Source organism: Chiloscyllium plagiosum, unplaced genomic scaffold (genome assembly GCF_037043375.1).
Source record: "Chiloscyllium plagiosum isolate Xiang-an unplaced genomic scaffold, Cpla_swu_hap1 HiC_scaffold_12, whole genome shotgun sequence".
NCBI lineage: Eukaryota > Metazoa > Chordata > Chondrichthyes > Orectolobiformes > Hemiscylliidae > Chiloscyllium > Chiloscyllium plagiosum.
The window spans coordinates 18,231,137-18,250,368 of NW_028270150.1; the positions used below are offsets into that span (position 1 = coordinate 18,231,137).

The 19,232-nt window shown below is 40.6% G+C and overlaps 1 protein-coding gene across 4 annotated transcripts in view; it reads right to left on the reverse strand.

Moving 5' to 3' along the window:
* Positions 1-19,232, reverse strand: part of appa (amyloid beta precursor protein a) — a 183,801-nt gene that overhangs the window by 121,682 nt on the left and 42,887 nt on the right. For all 4 annotated transcript variants that reach the window (XM_043701400.2, XM_043701399.2, XM_043701398.2 and 1 more), the window contains exon 2: positions 16,816-16,986. In XM_043701400.2, the coding sequence (XP_043557335.1) occupies positions 16,816-16,986 (171 nt within the window). The remainder of the gene's footprint in view (positions 1-16,815; positions 16,987-19,232) is intronic.

The window sequence follows — 19,232 nt, forward strand, 5'->3', positions numbered from 1 at the left end:
AGACAGCAAATGGGTGACCAAAAGGCAGAAAAAGAGTAGGAAGGCAGTGCAGGTATCCCCTGCAATCATCTCCTCCAAAACAGGTATACAGTTTTGGATACTGTTGGGGGGAGATGGCTCATCAAGGGATGGCAGCAGTTGCCAAGATCATGGCACCGTGGCGGGCACTGCTGTTCAGAAGGGCAGGAAAAAGACTCGTAGGGCCATAGTCATAGGGGATTCTATTGTGAGGGGAGTAGATAGACAGTTTTGTGGCCGGAAATGGGACTCCCGGATGGTATGCTGCCTCCCAGGTGCTTGAGTCAGGGATGTCACCAATCGGCTGCAGAGCATTCTAAAAAGGGAGGGTGAACAGCCAGTTGTCTTGGTTCATATAGGCACCAATGATATAAGTAGAAAATGAGATGAGGTCCTGAAAGAAGAATTCAGGGAGCTAGGAGAGAAGTTAAAAAGGACTTCAAGGGTAGTAATCTCGGGATTAGTATCAATGCCACGTGCTAGCCAATGTAGAAATGAAAAAATAGGCAGGATGAACACGTGGCTTGAGGGATGGTGTCGAAGGGAGGGGTTCAGATTTGTTGGACATTGGGACTGGTTCTGGTGAAGGTGGACCTATTACAAATTGGACGGTCTACACCTGAACCAGACTGGAACTAATGTTGAGGGAGTTTTTACTATTGCTGTTGGGGAGGTTTTAAACTTATGTGGCAGAGGACGGAGAACCAGAAGAGAAGACAAGTAGACAGCGAGGTGGAAACTGGAGACCGTAGGAATCTTGAAGATAGCATTAATAAGGGGATGGGTGGGCAGAGAGCAGACAAATGAAAAAAAAATTGGTGGCCTCGAGTGCATATACTTTAATGCAAGGAGTATAGTGTGTAAGGCAGATGAACCTAGGCTTGGATTGGTGCCTGGGAGTATGACGTTATTGCAATCACAGAGACTTGGTTGAAGGAAGGGCATGATTGGCAACTAAATGTTCCAGGAGATAGATGCTTCAGACAGGACAGGGAGGGAAGTAAAAGAGGGGGAGGAGTTGCATTGCTGGTCAGGGATGATATCACAGCTATACTAAAGGAGAACACTATGAAGGGCTTGAGTAGTGAAGCATTATGGGTGCAGCTGAGAAATAAGAAGGGTGCAGTTACATTATTGGGGCTATATTACAGGCCTCCCAACAGTAAGCGTGATGTAGAAGAACAAATAGGTAAACAGATTATGGAAAGATGTAAAAGCAACAGGGTGGTGGTGATGGGAGATTTTAATTTTCCCAACATTGACTGGGATACTCTTAGCATCAGAGGTCTGGATGGGGCGGAATTTGTAAGAAGCTTCCAGGAGAGTGTTCTAGAGCAGTATGTCAACAGTCCGTCGAGGGAAGGGGCCATATTGGACCTGGTATTAGGGAATGAGCCTAATTAGGGAATGAGAGAAAATAGCTGGTGCCCTGACAGATTTCTTTGTAGCGTCCTTAAACACAGGCGAGGTGCCGGAGGACTGGAGGGTTGCTCATGTTGTCCCCCTGTACAAGAAGGGTAGTAGGGTTATTCCGGGTAACTACAAACCAGTGAACCAAATATCAGTGTTAGGAAAGTTGCTAGAGAAGGTACTAAGGGATAAAATCTCTTTATATTTGGAAAAGAGTGGGCTTATCAGTGATGGGTAACATGATTTTGTGCGGGATGGATCGTGCCATACCAACTTAATAGAGTTCTTTGAGGAAGTGACCAGGTTGATAGATAAAAGAAGAGCTGTAGATGTCATATACATGGACTTTAGTAAGGTGTTTGAGAAGGTTCCTTATGGTAAACTAATAGAGAAAGTGAAGTCACATGGTGTGATGGGTGTTCTAGCTAGGTGGATAAACAACTGGTTGAGCAACAGGAAACAGAGTAGTAGTTGAAGGGAGTTTCTCGAAATGGAGAAAGGTGACCAGTGGTGTTCCACAGGGGCCAGTGGTGGGGCCACTGTTGTTTGTGATATACATAAATGATCTGGAAGAAGGCACTGTTGGTATGATCAGAAGTTTGTAGATGACACAGAGTATGGTGGAGTAGCAGAAAGCATAGGGTACTATCAAGAATATAGGAGAATATAGATAGACTGGAGAGTTAGGTGGAGAAGTGGCAGATGAGAGGTGATGCATTTTGGGAAGTCTAATTCTAGAGCGAATTATACAGTAAATGGAAGAGCCTTGGGGAAGTTCAGGTCCATTGTACCCTGAAGATTGCTGCACAGCTGCAAAGAGTGGTCAAGGAGGCATTTAGTATGCTTGCCTTCGTCGGATGGGGTATTGAGTATAAGAGCTGACAGGTCATGTTAAAATTGTACACAACATTGGTTCGGCCGCATTTAGAATACTGTGCACAGTTCTGGTCACCACATTACCAAAAGGATGTGGATACTTCGGAGAGGGTGCAGGGAAGGTTTATGAGGATATTGCCTGGTATGGAAGGTGCTAGCTATGAAGAGAGGTTGAGTAGGTTAGGATTGTTTTCGTTATAAAAAAGGAGATTGAGGGGGGACCTGATTGAGGTCTACAAAATCAGGAAGGATATAGACAGGGTAGATAGAGATAAGTCTTTTTCCACAGGGTGAAGGATTCAATAACAAGAGGTCACGCTTTCAAGGTGAGAGGTGAAAAGTTTAAGGGGGATACACGTGGCAAGTACTTTACACAGAGGGTGGTAGGTGCCTTGTTGCCAGTCACGGGAGATTCATTTAAGATGCATCTGGACAGATGCATGAGTAGGTGGGGAGCAGAGGGATACAGATGCTTAGGAATTGGGTGACAGGTTTAGACAGTAGATTGGATCGCCTCAGGCTTGGAGGGCTGAAGGGCTTGTTCCTGGGCTACAAATTTTTTTTGTTCTTTCTTTGCTCTAGTCTCATTTGCCAGCATTTTGCTCAAGTCCCTCTAAATATTCCCATTCATATACCTACCCAGATGCCTTTTAAATGTTCTAATTATACCTACCACCATCACTTTCACTGGCAGCTTGTTCCATACATGTACCACTCTATGTAAAAAAAAGTTACCCCGCGGGTTCTTTTCAAATCTTTCCCCTCTCACCTTAAACATATGCCCTCTAGTTTTTGGACCCCCACCACCGCTTTCCCTCCCCACTCCCCCAAACCTAGGAAAAAGACCTTGGATATTCAGTCTATGCATGCCCCTCATGATTTTACAAACATCCATAAGGTCGCCCCTCAATCTCAGTGCTCCAGGGAGAAAAACTCCCAGCCTATTCAGTCTCTCCCTACAGTATAACTGAAAACCTCCAATCACAGCAACATCCTTGTAGATGTTTTCTGCACCCTCTCAAATTTAGCAACATTCTTCCTGTAAAAAGGTGACCAGAATTGTGCACAGTATTCTACAAGTGGCCTCAGCAATGTCCTATATAACTGCAATGTGATATCCTAACTCCTATACTTAGTGTTCTGACAAATGAAGGCAAGCATGCCAAATGCCTTCTTCACCAATCTGTCTACCTATGACTCCACTTTCAAGGAACTATACACCTGCACTGAGGTCTCTTTCTTCGGCAACACTCCCCAGGACCCTATCATTAAGTATAAGTTGTGCCCTGATTTGCCTTACAAAATGCAACACCTCACACTTATCTAAATTCAACTCCACCTGCCATTCCTCTGACCATTGGTGCATCTGATCAAGATCTCGTTGTATAGAGAGATAATCTTCTTCACTGTCCCCTACACCATCTATTTTGGAATCATCTATAAACTTACTAACCATGCCTCTTATATTCACATCCAAATCATTTATCTAAATGACAAAAAAAAAGTGGACCCAGCACCGATCCTTGTGGCGCACCACTGGTCAAAGGCCTCCAGTCCAAAAATCAACCCTCCACTACCACCCTCTGTCTTCTACCTTCAAGTTAATTTTGAATCCAATTGGCTAGCTCCTCTGGAATCCATGTGATCTAATCTTACTAACCAGTCCAGCACATGGAACACTGTTGAATGCTTTGCTGAAGTCAATACAGAATACATGCTCTGCCTTCATGAATCTTTCTCATCTCTTCAAAAAAACTCAATCAAGTCAGTGAGACACAATTTCCCATGCACAAAGCAATGCTGAGTATCCCTAATCAGTCCTTGCCTTTCCAAATGCATTTCAATCCTGTCCCTCAGAATCCCTCTAACAACTTACCCACCAATGACATAAGGCATACCAGTCTATAGCTCCCTGACTTTTCCTTACAGCCTTTCTTAAACAATGGCACCACATTAGCCAACCTCCAGTCTCCCAGCACCTCACCCATAGCTGTCCATGATATAAATATCTCAGCAAAGGGGCCAGTAATCTCTTCCCTAGCTTCCCACAACGTTTTGGGGAGAATGTGAGATTTTCATAGACAGCAAACATTTTCAAATGCTACTTAAGAGAAACTTAAGTGTAGATAACATAGAATGTTTATCCTACTGAATCATTCAAGTGCAAAATTGAAAATGCTTCAGACTAGGTTGCCCAGCAAGCAATGAGTAAATGAGATACCTTAAATCACAGGATACAATAGCATGTCTGCTGTTCAAAGTTATAAATGCAATCATTTAATATTAATTTCCCAAGTCTGGTAAGAGATTATAAAAAAATGAATTCAATATTCTGCGTCTGAATGCCTGCAGTCTTTGCAATTGAAAGGTCAACTCAAATAGAAATTCTAAGGTTCAAGCGTAAAACCAGTCTGGTGCAACCAAGAAACAACAGGGGTCTGAAAGGTTTTAATGAGAGTTAACTATATGCCACCAAACAGCAGTCAATGTAAATCCAGTACAAACCGAAAGTTAAAGACACGCATACAAGGGTAATAGAATAAGCATGGCAGAATTCTGGACAGATGCATGAGCAGGTGGGGAGCAGAGGGATACAAAGGCTTAGGAATTGACCGACAGGTTTAGACAGTACATTTGGATCGGCTCAGGCTTGGAGGGCTGAAGGGCCTGTTCCTGGGCTGTAAATTTTCTTTGTTCTTAAAGTACGTGGGATGGTTTTTCTGGATCAGTACATTTTGGAATCAATATACTCGTAAGTCTAGTTTTATGCAGTGATAAAGAGCAAATTAATTGCTGCTATCGAGCTCTTACGAAAGAGTGACTGTAATTTCATTTTACATTTACCCACATTTTCAAACAATCAGAAACGAGGATCTTTAATCTTAAGAAAGGAAACTCTGGAGCAGGGAAGCAAAATTAGCTGTCTAAACAACATTAAAAATGATATGAAGGCTGACAGTGAATGAATAACTAAAATTCAATCCTTCAACGCACAAAAACCCAGCAAAGAAAATGTTCTAGTCACAACTAACAAATGAAGTCAAGGTCTGTATTGGATCAAAGGAAAAGGTCTTTAAAGTTGAAATCGCAACTTTTGAGGATTGGGAAGATTTTAGAATTCTGCAAAATAAGACCAAGCAAAGGAATAAGAAAGTGAAAATGGAATTAAAGAAAACAAGGAAGACACAAAATTAGGCATGAAAGGTTCTACAGGTATGTAAGAGTTGATAAGCATGGCACTGGAAAAGCAGAGCAGGCCAGTAGCATCTGAGGAGCAGGAGAGTTGATCTTTTGGGCATAAGCCTTTCATCAAGAACATCACTCCTGAAGAAGGGCTTATACTTGAAATGTTGACTCTCCTGCTCCTTGGCTGCTGCCAGACCTACAATGTTTTTCCAACGCCATACTTTTCAACTCTGACTGTCAGGCATCAATAGTCCTCACTTTCTCCTACAGGTATGTAAGAACTGAAAAATTAGCAGAAATAAATAAGACTCCATTATAAGCAGAATCAGGAGGAACTATAATGAGGAATAAGGAAATTGCAGAAAAAATGAAAATATCTTGTGTCTATCCTCATGGAAAAAAGGATATTAAAAACCTCACAGATAGAGTGAAAAATCTAGGGACTAATGTAAATGCAGAACTTTAAGATATTAATAATAAGAGAGATTAATGAGACTTAGAGTGGATAAATCCCTTGGATCTGATGATCTGCATCCCAATGTGTTGAAAGAAATGGCTGTGCAGTTGAATGATGGTGGTCACCTTTCAAAGTTTGAAAGATTCTGGAATGGTCGAAAGCAGCAAATGTAACCCCACTGTTGAGGAGAGAGAGAAAACAGGGAACTACAGCTCTGTTACAATAGCATCTGTTGCGCCGGGTAAATGCTAGCATTTATGATAAAGAATGCAACAACAGAATGCTTAGAAAATTTTGGTAAGTTTGAACAGTGTCAACATGAATTTAAGAAAGGGTAATCATGTTTCACAAATCGGTTTTGTACTTTATGAATATGTAACCAGCAGAATAGATAAGGAAGAAACAGTAGGTATATTCAGACTTTTAAAAGGCTTTCAAAAGAATCTGCATAGGAAGTAAACAAAAGTAAAATTTGTGGAATTAGAAGGCATATACTGGCAAAGTTTGAGAACTAGCTAATAGTCAGAAAACAGTAGGAATAAACAGATTATTTGCAGGTTGGCAGGCTGCGACCATTGGATTTTATTCCATTGTTAAAAAGAGACACAAAGTTATACCTTTCCTTCTTTCCCCCATCATAACTAAGACACAGGAAACCCAACTTTGAAACAGAATGCCAATTGATACAATATGAGAAAAAAGTTCATTTAAGCTGTTTCATTGGATCACTGATGGTATGCAGATACAGCCGGACTTGCTAACTGTCAATCGTAGTTCACTGATTAATCTCAGGCCAGTAGGTAGACTGACAGGTCAGAGGGCTGTCACTATACACACAGCAGGGATTCACAGTTGCCACAGACCTTTCTCCATGGAAAAGATGTAAGGCGTACACAAACCTCATGTTACACAGAACAGGGTCTTGTGAGCTAATAAAACATGTAAATGAAACAAACTGCAAGCCCAAATGATAATTTTAAATAACCTTCGGAGCAATTCTCAGCACAGGCTGGATTATTTAGTTAATGTTATTCAAAATGTGATTCTATGTTCTAAACTTTGCAAGAATGGACTAGTTGAGTATGGTTATCACACAGTCTTTTACAGACAGTGAAATGGACAACACACTCTCAGACCTGCTAAGGACCTCTACTGCATTTCCAACGCCCCTCCCCCAAGTCCCTCCTCCCTACCTTTTATCTTAGCCTGCTGGGCACACTTTCCTCATTCCTGAAGAAGGGCTTATGCCCGAAACGTTGATTCTCCTGTTCCTTGGATGCTGCCTGACCTGCTGCGCTTTTCCAGCAACACATTTTCAGCTCTGATCTCCAGCATCTGCAGTCCGCACTTTCTCCTCGAAGATTTTAACCTACTGCGAATCCTCTCGCAAGGGTGCTTTCCTTGAAGAAGCTCTCTTCCTCCCTCTACAAGGATTTCAGTGAGTCCCTCTCTCACTGCACACCCCAGGTCATCTCCTCTGCACAGAAGCTCTTCAGCCACGTTCTCAAACAGACCCGCTACCACAGCCACATCTCCTTCCTCAGCACCTGCCTACGGAACCGACTGATCTCGCACGGACTCCGGACTACGTTCCAACCAACAAAATTTGGACCCAACCAGGACAACCAGTACCTACAACAAATCCGTAGCCTCCAGCAAAAGACCTCCCCCTCCTGATCCTCCGCTCCACGCTTGCAGCCATGCGCCGCTACCTACATTCCCTGCAATTAGACCTACCCCAGCTCAGGACAACACTTTCACTGACCTGCAAAGGACCTCTACTTCGTCAGGTCCACAACACCCCCCAACCAAACCTCCAATCCCGGCACCTTCCCCTGCAACCGCAAGAAATGTAAAACTTGCGCCCACACCTCCTCCCCCCCCCCCCACTTCCCTCCAAGGCCCCAAGGGATACTTCCTTATCCGCCACAAATTCACCGGCACCTCCACACACATCATTTATTGCATCCGCTGCACCCGATGTGGCCTCCTCTATATTGGGGAGACAGGCCGCCTACTTGCGGAACATTTCAGAGAACACCTCTGGGTCACCCGGACCAACCAACACAACCACCCCGTGGCTCAACATTTCAACTCTCCCTCCCACTCCACCAAGGACATGCAGGTCCTTGGCCTCCTCCATTGCCAGACCATAGTAACACGACGGTTGGAGGAAGAGCGCCTCATCTTCCGCCTAGGAACCCTCCAACCACAAGGGATGAACTCAGATTTCTCCAGTTTCCTCATTTCCACTCCCCCCACCTTGTCTCAGTCAAATCCCTCGAACTCAGCACCGCCTTCCTAACCTGCAATCTTCTTCCTGACCTCTCCGCCCCCACCCACTCCGGTCTATCACCCTCACCTTGACCTCCTTCCACCTATCGCATTTCCAACGCCCCTCCCCCAAGTCCCTCCTCCCTACCTTTTATCTTAGCCTGTTGGACACACTTTCCTCATTCCTGAAGAAGGGCTTATGCCCGAAACGTCGATTCTCCTGTTCCTTGGATGCTGCCTGACCTGCTGCGCTTTTCAAGCAACACATTTTCAGCTCACATTCTTTGATATAATCCACCAGTTGTTGAGTGTACACCTTACTGTGAACACACTGGCAGTGAAACTCATTTACCATATAATTCATTTGCACAACATCAGCAACTAGCTTCAATTGTTGACATTTTTGAGACACCTTTCTTTTGCAGGGCAATCAGAGATAGACTAGGCTTTTTCTGGGACAAACACGGAAGACATCGAGTCATAGAGATGTACAGCATGGAAACAGACGCTTTGGTCCAACTTGCTCACGACGACAGATATCCTAACCTAATCTAGTCCCGTTTGCCACACTTAGCCCATATCCATCTAAACCATTCCTATTCATATACCCATCTAGATACCTTTCGAATACTGTAATTGCGCCACTTCCTCTGGCAGTTCATTCCATACATGCACCGACCTCTGTGTGAAAAAGTTGTTCCTTTGGTCCCTTTTATATCTTTCCCCTCTCACACTAAACCAATGCCCTCTAGTTCTGGATTCCCCCACGTCAGGGAAAAGACCTTATCTATTTATGTTATTCATGCCCCTCATGATTTTATAAACCTCTATAAGGTCACTCCTCAGCCTCTGACGCTCCAGAGAAAACAGCCCCAGCCTTTTCAGCCTCTCCGTGTAGCTCAAATCCTCCAAACCTGGCAACATCCTTGTAAATCTTTTCTACATCCTTCCGATGGGAAGGAGACAGGAACTGCATGCAATATTCCAACAGTGGCCGAACCAATGGTCTGTACAGCCACACAACGACCTCCCAAATTCTATACTTAATGTTCTGAGTAATAAAGGAAAGCATGCCAAACACCTTCTTTACTATCCTATCTACCTGCGACTCTACTTTCAAGGAACTACGAACCTGCACTCCAAGGTCTCTTTATTCATCAACACTCCCCAGAACCTTGCCATTAAGTGTATTACTCCTGCTTTTCCAAAATGCAACACCTCACCTTTATCTCAATTAAATTTCGTCTGCCACTCCTTAGTCCATTGGTCCATCGGATTAAAATCCCATTGTACTCTGAGGTAACCTCCTTCGCTGTCCACTACACCTCCAATTTTGCTGTTATCTGCAAACTTACTAGCCATACCTTCTATGCTAACATCCAAATCAGTTATATAAAAGACAAAAAGCAGTGGACCCAGCACCGAACCTTGTAGCACACCACTGGTCACAGGCCTCCAGTCTGAAAAGCAACCCTCCACACCACCCTCTGTCTTCTACCTTTGAGACAGTTCTGTATCCCAATGGCTAGTTCTCCCTGTATTCCACGAGATCTAACCTTGCTAACCAGTCTCCCATGGGGAACCTTGTCAAACACCTTACTGAAGTCCATCTAGATTACGTCTACCGCTCTTTCTCATCAATCCTCTTTGTTACTGCTTCAAAAAACTCAATCAAGTTCGTGTGACATGATTTCCCATTCCCAAAGCCATGCTGACTATCCCTAACCAATCTCTGCCTTTCCAAATACATGTAAATCTTGTCCCTCAGGACTCCCTCCAACAACTTGCTCACCCCCACTGTCAGGCTCAGTGATTGTTAGTTCCCTGGTGTTTCCTTACCACTTTTCTTAATAGTGGCACCATGTTAGCCAACGTCCAGTCTTCCGGCACCTCACCCATGTCTATTGTTGATACAAATACCTCAGCAACATATGCCCGTTCATCATCATGCACAAAAATGGTATTCTCCACTAACAAGATGATGTCCTCAAACCAAACACACATCTGTGGACCACACAAACCTGAAGTATGGCATGTGTTTCAGTGCTGGTATGATGTCAAGTATGTAGGGTGTTCACCTCAATGATCAGCAGAGTATGTTTAACCAGCCTATGTTTGCAAAACTACAGAGAGAAATGCTCATCCTTGTTTTTGAGTCACAAGCTAGTGTAAAGGTATAGCAAACAATTAAGGAGGCAAATGGTATTGTGGCCTTCCATAAGATATTGAATATAGGATTAAAGGTGTTTTATGACAAATCTACAGTGCGTTGGTGAAACCACCCAGATAAGTGTGGGGGGGCTTTGGTGCCCTTACAAGAGGAAAAATATATTTGTCAAAGAGGGAGTGCAAAGAAAGTTCACTAAACTAATTCATGGCATATTGGGATTGTCTAATAAGGAAAGATTATACAGATGGCACAATAGGAATGGGATAGCTTGTTATCTAAAATTCACAAGAGGTTGCCAATGTACTTTTAAACAAAATAAAAAGATCCATTACACAAAATAAAGACATGTATATTACACTATACAATGACTACTGGACTTAACATACAAATATCAAAAGATTCCCCAACAACTACCTTAACCTTAGAGAAGGTTAGACCTCTGTCTAAAGCTGGTACACCTGTAATCTGTTTCTTTTCAGCAAAGTCCTATGCATCATTCAATATTATTCTCTTCATTTAACATCTAAGACTTGTAAACAAACTCTCACCTCAGCTCACTACTGTCAGCGGACGCTGGATCCTTAAACTCATGTCTTCAATAGATTTGTTGACATTTTCCTCTGATACTTCCACAGCCTTCTATTTCTGGAGTTTTCTTCTAACCAACTTGAGAATTCTCACCTTCTGCATTGACTGTTGAGGATTGCTAAATCAAGAGCACCTGTTCTGTAAGAGATATTTCTCTGAATGAACCTGTACCTGAGTCTCTCTCTCTCTAGATTGTAACACCCAAAGTAGCAAATACTTTAGCATTTGCAGTTACCACCACCAGTCAAATTCCCCTGCCCCGACTGAAACCTTAATATTTCTTTGCATATTAAATGTCCTAAAACTCTTTGCACACTTCATTTATTCTCTCTAATTTTGCATCCTGGTTCCCATCACCTTGGAAAATTGGTTGAAAATGCACCCTGACCCTCAAACTGCCCAAACGAAATGCAATTTCTAGGTACGTTGAGATGCAATCTTTCTTACTTTTACAGAACCCACCATAACCAGAACTGGTCTCAGTGTTTTAGGGATATCCCTATCCACATTGTCTCTCCAGCCATTCAATCATTTGCTTCTATTTCTACACATAGTACCAATGGTAATCCAGAGATTACACTACTGAGGTGTACTTATTAGTTTCCCTCCTAGATCACCAAGATCTACCTGCAGAACCTAATCCTCTTTCTACCTCTGGTGTTCATACTAATATAGTTGTTCAAACTTTTCCCCTCAAAATACACTGCAGCCACTGAGAATCATTCTGGATCTTGGGACTATCCTGAAATCAAATCTGCACTCCCAGATAAACTTATTTGTAACCACATCTTTAGAATATATCACAATTACCTTCCTAAATGAGACAGACAGACAGACACACACCCCTTCCAAACAGCTGTGCCAGCTCCGTGCCTTAGACTTGGCTCTGGCTACATTCCCCAGAGAAGTCACCAGCCACAACAATATTCAGAATTAACTGGCCAGCAAAATGCACTCAGTGCTCATTAATCATGATTCTCTCCACCCAACTCTGCTGTGTTCATCCTGAAACAGTGGATGACCATCAGGAGAAATGGGATATTACATTGGCTTTCTCCGCAGCAACTCCAGCTACTGAACAAGTTCCAAACTAAGAGCTCAAGCTTCCCCAGCCGATGACAATTTCTGTTTATCTATACATGGGGAATAAGGGGAGCCTCAGGGATTGGAGAATTGAGGACCTGCGAATGCAATGGGAAGGATTCTGCAAAGGACAAAAAATAATTTTAAACTTTAAACAGAAGAATATTCACCTAACAGAGAATAGGAAAACTGAGGTAATAAACTTCTTGCAAACTAATACATAGTTTCTCAATTGAAGCTGCACAAGTTCAGGAGCTACTATATGGGGAAAATATAGTGAATCCAATTGTAACAAGCACTTTCAACTGTATAATGAAATCAAACACAAACAATTTGTGTTAGCGTATTTTAGCGCCTAATACACTATGAATTATGCAAGAAAGTGGTTCTCAGAGAAAAGCATGCAATGATTTAACTGTGGTCTTACTAGTCAGCAGAAAGTGTGCTGAGGGTGATTGCTTTTTGGGTAGCAAATGTGTCAGTTTTATTTAAATAAAAGCTTATGCTTGTTGTCTTATGCCAATTTAAAGACTGTGGTGTTTATGAGATTAATGCTCCTTGTATGCTGTGACTTTAATTTTACTAGATTGGTGACGATTATTGGGGATATTGATCAATTCTTCTATTCTAGTTTGAATCCATACATGTCACCACAGTTGAAGAAGGTCCTGTTACCATTATTTCCATAGTTTAAATAAATACTCTGACTGCCTTGGGAAAAACTTGAGAAGAGAAAAGGGTGGGTGGAAATGGGATTTGCAGAAAATGGACATGGATTCAACAATAAAAATAGCCTTTCAGTGATGAGATGATTCTTTGCTTTTTCCTTTTTATACATTTGCAAATTGAAAATAAATTTTATGTTTATTTGCACTTTTAGAACTTGGTGTTGTTGAATTTGAACTGAATGCAAGTTAGGTATAGTCCATAATAATTCAACCGCTCATGTAAATGCAGTGTGGCCTTTCCCTTGGTACCCCTAACATGCCTATGAACAAGAATGGATGACTCAGCTATTTAAGTCTATTCAGCAATTCAACTGGATAATGTCTGATCTGTATCATTAAAATTTGCTTTGATTCCATATGTTTGTATCTTTAACAAAAGCCAATCAGATTAGTAATTTTAATTGAGCCATAACTTCACCTATTTGAAGAATTTTAGGTTTTCATTCCACAGTGAACAATTTCCTGTCATCACCAAATGGATAGTCTAGTTTTTTTCAACGTTCTGGATTTCAAATCAATAATAGTTTCTCACTATATATTAACTCCTTTAATTATTTATGCTGAACACCTCAATTTATTCATAATCTTTTGTACTCAAAGGAATACAAGGCTCATCTTGTAATGTGTGTCCAATTTCGTAATGTTAATCATTTCAGCATTCTGGTAAACCTGGGGGCACCCGTGATATATCCAATACATATCCAAAGTGCAGTGTCCAGAACTGAATGCAGTAGTTGAAACAGGATCTGGCCAACATGCTCTCCAGTTCTCACATAATCCTCCCCACTTCATGAAAAAGGCACGCTTTCCATTTGCCTTTTTACTTTTTTTTCCACTTTTCTTCTTGCTTGGAACACCATGCATTTATATCTGAGGATAAACCAGATACTCCTTAAATTTGACCTCAAGATGAGGTCTCAAACACAAAACCACCATATCATTGCCAAAACCATCCAATTTCATCCTTGTAACACCACTTCACTTTGTCCCATCTCACCTGCTGCTGAAACGTGCCTTTGTTACCTCTAGTTTTGATTATTTCAATGCATTCCGTGCTGGTCTCCCTTTGTAATCTTGAGATCATCCAAAACTGTTGCTGTTACTTGCATCATGTAATATCAATGCGTTCACTGACTTAGGCTGGCTCTTGGCCAAACAATGCCTTGATTTTAAAATTACAGTTCTTATTTTCAAATCTCTTAATGGCTTCACCACTACCTAGCATTGTAACTTCCTCTAGCTGTTCAAGCCCCCAAGAAACTTGCAGACATTTCAATGTGGCCTCTTGAGCATCCCTAATTTTAGTTGCTACTCCATTGATGGTCTTGTCCTTAGTTGCCTCGGTCCCAAGCTCTAGGATGCTTACACATCTTGCCATCATTAATTCCTTAAGGTGACCCCTAAATCCTACCTTTTCAAAGAAGCTTTTGGTGATCAGCTGTAATATTGCCTTATGTGGTTCTCTTCAATTAAACGCACTCTGTAAATATTAAGCTGCTGCTGATTTCATAACTTATAGATGTCTAAATCTCTGCTCATTGTAGCTGCTGTGACTAAGTGGACTAACTATCAGTGTCATGTTATTGTATTGCAGAATGCCAGTTTAACTATTATAAAAATTCAGTGTCAGCAATTTTACTGTAAATGAGCATTACATGTCAAAGAACATAGCAAAGTTCATTGAATAAGTCACAGTAATGTTTCAGTATTAAAATGTTTTTAGTTGATCCCAACACAGGGCTAGTAAAATAATTTCATGATAGCTTGAGTTCGGGTATGGCCTCTCCAAAGACTAAAATCTCACACAAATTGAAATTTAAGTTTATTTACATTTTTAAAACTGTGTGCTGTTGGTTTTGTACTGAATGCATATCAGGCAGAATCTGGAATAACCCAGCCAATCATCTGGCTGCCACTTGGCCTTTTCCTGTGGTGTCCCCAAAATGTCTATGAAGCACGTGAGCAATTCGGTTTTTAGACTTGAGAAACAGATAGAGAAGTACTTCAACTCTAACATATGACACTAGGTGCCTTTAAGAAGCATTTGTTCTGTGCTGTTTCTCTTGCAGGGAGGTGTTTCCAGTGGTGCCAGAACGTACTTCAGAATCAATGGGTAAACAGCTTAGAGTTTCCTAAGTGTTTTTTTTTTAATGAGAGAAAGAAGCATGAGTGGTTGGAGTCAGGCTCTCACGGATGCAGGGTTTTAGTTTTGATTGCAGTTAAAGTTGGGGTTTGAAGCTGCTAGATAAAAGTTTGAGTTATTTCTCTGCTGCTAGACTATTTATTTCGATGTTCCTTTCTCCTGGACTGGAGGAGATAGTATGTGACGAAAATCTGTTTTACTGAATTTGCCTTGGCCAAGGGTGTGTTTATGGGATGTTGCTATATTGGGACAGTTGATATTTAGTAGTTAAATAATATGTATTGTTTTGTTACATATTTTGATAGAATTCAAGTTATGCCAATTCTTTTTTTGTTTGTATTTTAACGTGGTGTAAGAAAATAATGTGTCTTTTACTTGAAGCCTAGTAGTTTGACGAATCTAATCACATGTGGAACACAACACCTTATATTTGCCTTTAAATAAGATCAAAGTTAGGGTCTAGGCTATGTCCTTGATATATTTTGAGGGGGGTTTGGTCTGATCCATAGCAACAGGACATAAGTCAAGTTGGACCCATCAATGATCAACATGAAAGGTTTTGTGCGACTCAGATATTCAATAATAACATCCAGTAGCTACGGAATGCTATTAGGCAATGCAAGACACTCAAATAACAAAATCCCAAGTTATCTTTCTTAGAACAACAGATTTCACCTGAGCTACATCAGTAATCTTTACAAAGAGGATAAAATGAACAGCAGACCAAAGCTAGCCAGGAGAAACAGTAAACAAGAGACTATAAATGATAGTCAAATAAAGATAAAGACATATGAAACAGAGGTTAAAAAGCTTTTATACAAATGCAAACAGCCCAAGGAGTAATGCATTATGATTAAAGATATACGCAAGAAAGTGTGAAAATGATTGGCAACTCAAACATGGCCGACAAAGGATAGCCAACCCTATGAGGAAGTCACATATTCATGAGGAATAATTATATTGCACCTTAAAAATACTGGACACTTCAGAACAGCACATGATTCAAGTGACATAAATAAAACTAGGCAATAAAGATTGATCAGTATTTGTGATAAATCACTAGTACAAAGTGAGTAAGGCAATGAACTGTTCTTGTCAACTTGAATTAGGAGGGATTTAAACATCCCATAGGTACAACACGCAGATGAGTACAAACCTTAGGGGAGTTGCAAAAAAGCAAAAACAAATACAGTGAAGCAGTCGGGAATTGTTTCTGCACGCAACAGGACAAGAAGGAAACACTACTATCCAGGAAAAAGCAGCCTACTTTTAATTTGTGCCCCACTCACACTTTAAACATCCACCTGCTCCACCACTGGTTTACAGCGAGGTGTACTATCAAAACAAACGCACAGCAGAAAATTCACCAAAGCCAGGAAAAGCCTATAAAGGGCAAACAGGTTCAATTGAATACCACGTCCTCTAATTTACACACCACCTCAACTTGGAAACGGATTGCTGTTACTTTGTTTTCACTGGGTCAAAATCCTAATATTTAGATTACCTTCAATACAAACCCACTGTACCATTCAAGAAAAGGTCTACTGACATCTTTTAAAGGGCAAGTAGCAGCAATGAACTGTTGCTCTGGCTAATGGCACCTGTACCTCCAATTAGAATGGTAAGAAACAAAATCACATAGGACAATTCATTTACTCCATTTCTGTATTGATAAAGAATAATGTATACAAGTATTAAATTAATTTGGTCAAATACAAAGAATGGTTACCAAAATCATTGCAGTGCCAGCAAATCAATTTGCTACAGCTCTAGCACATTCTATCTTCATAACAAATATTAGCATCTAATTAACCAGATTATATACAGCAAAAATTTTAAACTGTGTAACAGAGACAAAAAAAATTTCCAACTGAGTATTTACCTCTTGACAGTACTGCAGGATTCCTTCTTTAGTTGCAAAGCAGCTGTTTGTTCCAGACGGATCAGACACCCACTTGCCACTCTGTACATTCATGTGCATATTTAGTTTGCCGCAGAACATGGCGATTTGGGGTTCTGCCGCCAACAATCCAGTACCTCCATCAGTTGGCACCTGGTAAACAGAATCATTTCAGTTACTAAAAAAGCATGAACTAAATTATGTAGCATGTCAAAGGATTTTGCTAAGCAGTATAAAGACAGAACAACATAGTTTTGCTTTAAGAACAATCTCCAAATTTGATACTCCGGGCCTGTCTGGAAACATTCATACTGGAATATTAAAAAGCCAAGACAGTGCCTATGAATAACAAATCAACTGGATTGCCATTTTAGAATTCCATGAAGTTTTGATGAAGGAGCGCACCCTAATTTAGCTTTAATTAGTTGTTTAAATAGTTACCGGAAAATGGCAAGTGACCCTAGTTTTAAAAGCATTTAGGTCAAACTTGTTAGCATTCAAGAAAGCAGACTGAACCTGATGTAGTTTTAAAAAACATTGAAAACAAATATTAAGGAAGATTTAATCTAGGATTTATGTGCAAGGTGACATATCCATTCAAAAGGCTATAGTCAATTACACCACATCATGTAACCACAGGATCTTATAAAAAGTAATAACATTGAGGAAAGGTTACTGGACCCAAAATGTTAACTTTGATTTCTCTTCATAGATGCTGCCACACCTGCTGAGCTTTGCCAGCAACTTCTGTTTTTGTTTCTGATTTACAGCATCCACAATTCTTCCAGTTTTCAAAATTTATTTATGGGTTGTGAGCATTGCTGGCAATGGCCAACATCTGTCGTTCACCCCGAACTGTCTTTGAGAAGAAGCTGGTGAGTCATCCACTTGAACCACTGCAGTCCAACCTTTCGTTGTCCAATTGTCTTAGGAGGTCATTATGTTTCAGAAAGTCATCTGGATTTTAGGGCTTTTAAGTCAGCGAGAGCTGTAGTCTAACTGGTACAGAGAAATGATGAATTAGAAGTCAACTTCAAAAACATCCAGTTAATTGCTACAAATGTATTTTCACTGGCTCAAAACTGAAAACAGTAGTTAGGTAAGTACAGGCTGCAAAGCTTGTCAATGCAAGGTGGTACAAGTTTATATTACCACATTCAATTTGGAGATCATTTATCTATCTTGGGGACAATTTGTTATTTTACACTATTTGAGGCTTCTTCCTTTCATCAGCTGATCATCCCTTTGGATGCAAGTTTGGTTTATTACAATTGAGTGATAAACCTGTAATAATGAGAGTCTGTGATTCTTGCTGTTATGTAATCATACAGAATAAATCCAATATATTTTTCAATGGGTACCCTATTAAATAAAGCCCAGTAGAGAGAGGAATCTGACGGCCCAGTGAGCAAAAAACTACATAAGTGTTTCCTCTCTGTAAAACGGACCACAACAGTACATGAAGAGAAGGCAATTTTGGCCATCCACCAGTTTTATAATGGCCTGCAGTGTTATTTTTCAAGGTAAGGAAAAGTTGCTCTAGTCTCATGTTATTTTCCCCCCTCCCACTCCTACTAACTCACATTCCATCTGAACAATAAATGGGTTTGAAGGCAGAACTTTACTCTCATCCAAGGTCTCATTCCTATGACCAATTGAAGAGGATTAAAAACCAAAAGAACTGTGTGGATGCTGTAAATCAGAGACAACAATACAAATTGCCAGAAAAACTCAGGTTTGGCAGCATCTGTGGCAAGAAATCAGAACTGAGGAAGGGTGATTTGACCTGAAATATTAACTCCGATTTCCTTCCAATTGGAGAGGGCAGATTAACTTCTCATTTTTAACACCACTTCTCTGTTGGTCACAACAATTTAACTTTTTTTTAAAGCATACAGCTATCACTTTAATTTATTAAAATATTGTTAAACAGATCAAAACAAAGAAGCCTATTCAAAGTTCTCGAATGAAAGGAGAAGTGGATTACTTATTACAGCTAAATAAAAAAAATGCTACAAATATACACAAAAATCAGTAACAAAATTACAAAGAAATGGAAAGGTAGGGTGCTTAATACATATATAGGAAAGAAAAATCAATTGCAGTTTCAAGTTCTGGAGATTCATTGAATTCTGAGGAAGTCGTATATCAACTATGTATCTTGTCCTGTTTCCTCAGGAAGAGTGGACACTTGCAGTTAGCCTTGATTTCTTAGTGAATAGTGATTTTTCAGTAATTTTTCACCAGGTTTTTGGCAGTTGTAACAGACTGCAAGAAGACCTTTCAGTATAATTTATGTTATTTTGCTTTCTCTCTCATGACTCAAAGGCAGTTGTTCAAATAGCACTCCTTTGCGGATTTCAATGTCTGTGTTGCTAGTTTCCAAGCTGGATATTACA